Genomic DNA, 3,482 nt, shown 5'->3' on the forward strand with positions numbered 1-3,482 from the left:
TGACATACATAATTAATTTAAAATATTAATTGAGAGATGTTTGATAATGAATCAAATTGACTATTAAATAAAAAATTGTTATGATTAATCAATATTTTAAATTAAAATAAAATAATTTTTTTCTCTTTATAATATAATACCTAGTGAGTTTTTTACCCTCTTAATTTTTAATTCTAAACCCTTATGAAGAAGTTCTTGAGGTCCAAATTAGAGAGAGAAAACGGAGAAAAATTAAATTCACACGTATTTTATATTTTAATTAACAAGTTACTTCCCAAACAGCTAGTATTAGGTGGCAACAACATTTAGTTATAGGAACGATAGATCTGCCGTTCAACTTTCAACACACAACTCAATCGCAAAAACACGTTAAAATGCTAAAACGACGTAGCATAATCTATTCAAAAAATAAAAATTAGAAGAAGAAAAAAAAAACGCACACACACAAATATTCGCATCTCCTTGTAGATCTGCTGCTAACCCTTCAGTTCCTCCCTTCATCAATTCAATCCTCTTCGATATCGAGCTCCGATCCGTCATCGCAGGTCAGCTCATCTTCTCCGCAGCAATTTCCTCCTCTCAGTTCTTTCTTCCATTTCACTTTCCTAATTTTCTTCCTCTTCGTGTTTCCACTTTCGTTTCCAAAATGTTAGGGTTTTTCAGATTTTCGAATTTCACTATTTCAACGCTAGATCTTGATTTCTACATCACCTGAAACCATGAAAACGACACCAGATTCACTTTGTTTTTGTTGTTATATTCATTATTTTTTATAAATCAATTTTAAGATTGTTAAATCCTGAGATTCACTTTGTTAATTTCGTTGGAACTTGGAACGAAGAATTTTCGTTAATTCTGGTAGGCGTAATTGTATATGATTTAATTACTTTAGTTGATGTTAATGTGAGTGGGTACTTTAGGGTTTTCATACGCTAGGTTTGTGAATGAGTTGATAGTTTTTTAACCTTGGTTAATTTTCTTCTTTATACAGATTGTGAATTGAATGGAAGGAACTGGAGGCAGCAGTGCCTCTGCTGCTGCGCAACCTGTGAATCAGTACTGGCAGGAATTTTCGAAGCTATTTCAATATTATTTGGATAAATCTACGCCACACTCTACATATAGATGGATTGGGACTTTTGCTATTGCATCTATATACCTTTTAAGGGTTTTTTATATTCAAGGATTTTACATTGTGTCTTATGGACTGGGAATCTATATGCTGAATCTGTTGATTGGGTTTTTGTCACCTTTGGTTGATCCTGAGATGGAGCCTTCCGATGGACCTCTGTTACCAACTAAAGGGTCTGATGAGTTCAAGCCATTCATTCGCCGGCTTCCTGAGTTTAAGTTCTGGTAATTTACTAGTTTCAGATTTTATTGTGCCAAGTTTTGCTTTAACATTTTGAAATCATATTTTTTATGACGAAGCCTTGATTAAATTTGGGATTTTTATGATGAAGCTTTGATTAAATTTGGGATTTTTGTCAGTAGTTTCTAACTTGCTGATTCATTACATCTCTTGAATGGTTATTGAACCTTTTATATGTGAATCTAATTTTTTTTCATGTTAATTTGACTATCATTTCTGAATTCTATTTGATATTAGCTTTGTGTACTTTGGAGGTAATATAGCTATCTCTAAAATAGAGTATTTCCATTTGCTCTCCCAGAAAACATTTTTTCTGGCCATTAGAAAACATTTGTTTAATTACTTGCTCTCGGCTTCTACTGCCTGCAATGTAGCCATTCAATAATGAATAATCAGTTAATCACTGATGGCATGTTGTTGCAAGCTACTGGTAATTGCACGTAGCAAGCTCAATATCCTTTTGTCCTTAATAGGTAGTATTTATTTCACATATGATTTTAGAAGATTTAGAGTTTGATATGTCACCTTAAGACTAATGAACATACCTGTTTAGTATTCTCGTGAATCATTCAAATTGCTCACGTTGGTTTATCATTTATTCCATATTTCCAAAATTGCTTTTCTTAACTGACTCAGGATTTCCTTGGGAAATTTCACACCTTCTAAGTACTCAGTTTTAAGAATCCAAAAGTGTAAAATTTACAAGGGGAAGTTCTTACTTGGCACATGTGTCATTACAATACTTGAAAACTGTTTTGTGGAACAAATTTTGTTTGAATCAAGATTAAATGTTGTGGCATGATAAGGAGATTTGTATTTTGTGACTTTGGTGTTATGAACTGTTTTATTTAATTCCACTTTCTTGAAAGAGGGGGGTGCTTGTACATTCTTATAAAGAAAAATTCTACGACCTGTGAAATTTATGTACAATTATGATTTGCTAAAGCTGGCATGTTTAAGTTTGGTAAAATTTCATAGGTATCTCCATTCCTGTAAGAATGACGAGTTGTATTATTATTATTATTATTATTATCATGGTTGCAGGTATTCTTTCACAAAAGCTTTCTGCATTGCTTTTTTGATGACTTTCTTCTCTGTATTTGATGTTCCTGTCTTCTGGCCAATATTACTCTGTTACTGGGTTGTTCTGTTTGTCCTTACAATGAGGCGCCAAATTGCACACATGATCAAATACAGATATATTCCATTCAGCTTGGGAAAACAGGTTTTTACTTTTTATGCTTAGACTGTCTTTAATCATTTGCCCTGTGACCTGTTAAGATGTTCACAAAAATCCATCAGAAGCATCTGTATCAATTGCATAAAAGGTAAAGTCTATTTGTTTTAACTTAATGCAGAAGTACGGTGGCAAGAAATCTTCTGGAAGTAGCAGTGGCTCTCGGGCAGACTGAAGCTTTGCTGTGTCATGATTTGAAGAACACAGATCTCAAAGTTAGGTTTTATGGGCATTCAGGGTACTTGTTTTTCCCTTTTATTTGAAGGAATTTGTAGTCAGAGTATTAAGGATGCCTATATGCAGTTACAGAAAGTATTCGTTTTATATGGTTTTATGATACCAGAAGACATGCTAATGCTGGTAATGAACTTCATTGTTGATATAGTTTTAGATTTATTGCAATTTTAGTCTTGTATTGCCATTAGACTATCATGATCTCAGGACAGATGATTTCACACACAACCTTGATTTTTCTCCTACTTAGAATATTTCTGTTGCCTTTGAAGTTTCTGCATCTTTATTTGTTCATGTTAGTATATTAGATTGACTATTGACTCTGTCAAATTTGGCATAATTTTTCTCCTGAAGATATTTGTATTTTTGGCCAAATTAAGCATTATATTAGATTGACTATTGACTGTGTCAAATTATGATAAAAGAATACATTAGTAATTAATACTTTTAAATTTTTTTGTGAAATAATTAAATGTTACAAATATTGTAGTAGTGCTGGAGTATTTTATTTAACGTCCATGTTTATATATTTTTGGCAAACTTTTATCATTTCATCAACAAAAAGTTGTTGGAACCATATAACTTAGGCTTGTAAATATTCCATGTTTCTAATTTCATAATTTGCTAAGGATGAAACTT

The 3,482-nt window shown here is 32.1% G+C and overlaps 1 protein-coding gene across 1 annotated transcript; it reads left to right on the forward strand.

The window, feature by feature from the left end:
- The first annotated feature begins 318 nt into the window (after positions 1 to 318).
- Positions 319 to 3,114, forward strand: LOC127108191 (protein RER1A). The gene is made up of 4 exons (XM_051045620.1): positions 319 to 545; positions 992 to 1,356; positions 2,417 to 2,597; positions 2,731 to 3,114. The coding sequence occupies exons 2-4, from the start codon at positions 1,004 to 1,006 to the stop codon at positions 2,782 to 2,784; spliced, it is 588 nt and encodes a 195-aa protein (XP_050901577.1). The 5' UTR covers positions 319 to 545; positions 992 to 1,003; the 3' UTR covers positions 2,785 to 3,114.
- Positions 3,115 to 3,482: the final 368 nt, after the last annotated feature.

This window comes from Lathyrus oleraceus, chromosome 7 (genome assembly GCF_024323335.1).
Source record: "Lathyrus oleraceus cultivar Zhongwan6 chromosome 7, CAAS_Psat_ZW6_1.0, whole genome shotgun sequence".
NCBI lineage: Eukaryota > Viridiplantae > Streptophyta > Magnoliopsida > Fabales > Fabaceae > Lathyrus > Lathyrus oleraceus.

Coding starts and splice junctions, on each gene's coding strand:
- LOC127108191 (XM_051045620.1), top strand. CDS start 1,004: ATGGAAGGAACTGGAGGCAGCAGTGCCTCTGCTGCTGCGCAACCTGTG. Junction 1,357..2,416: donor CTTCCTGAGTTTAAGTTCTG/GTAATTTACTAG, acceptor TCATGGTTGCAG/GTATTCTTTCACAAAAGCTT. Junction 2,598..2,730: donor CATTCAGCTTGGGAAAACAG/GTTTTTACTTTT, acceptor AACTTAATGCAG/AAGTACGGTGGCAAGAAATC.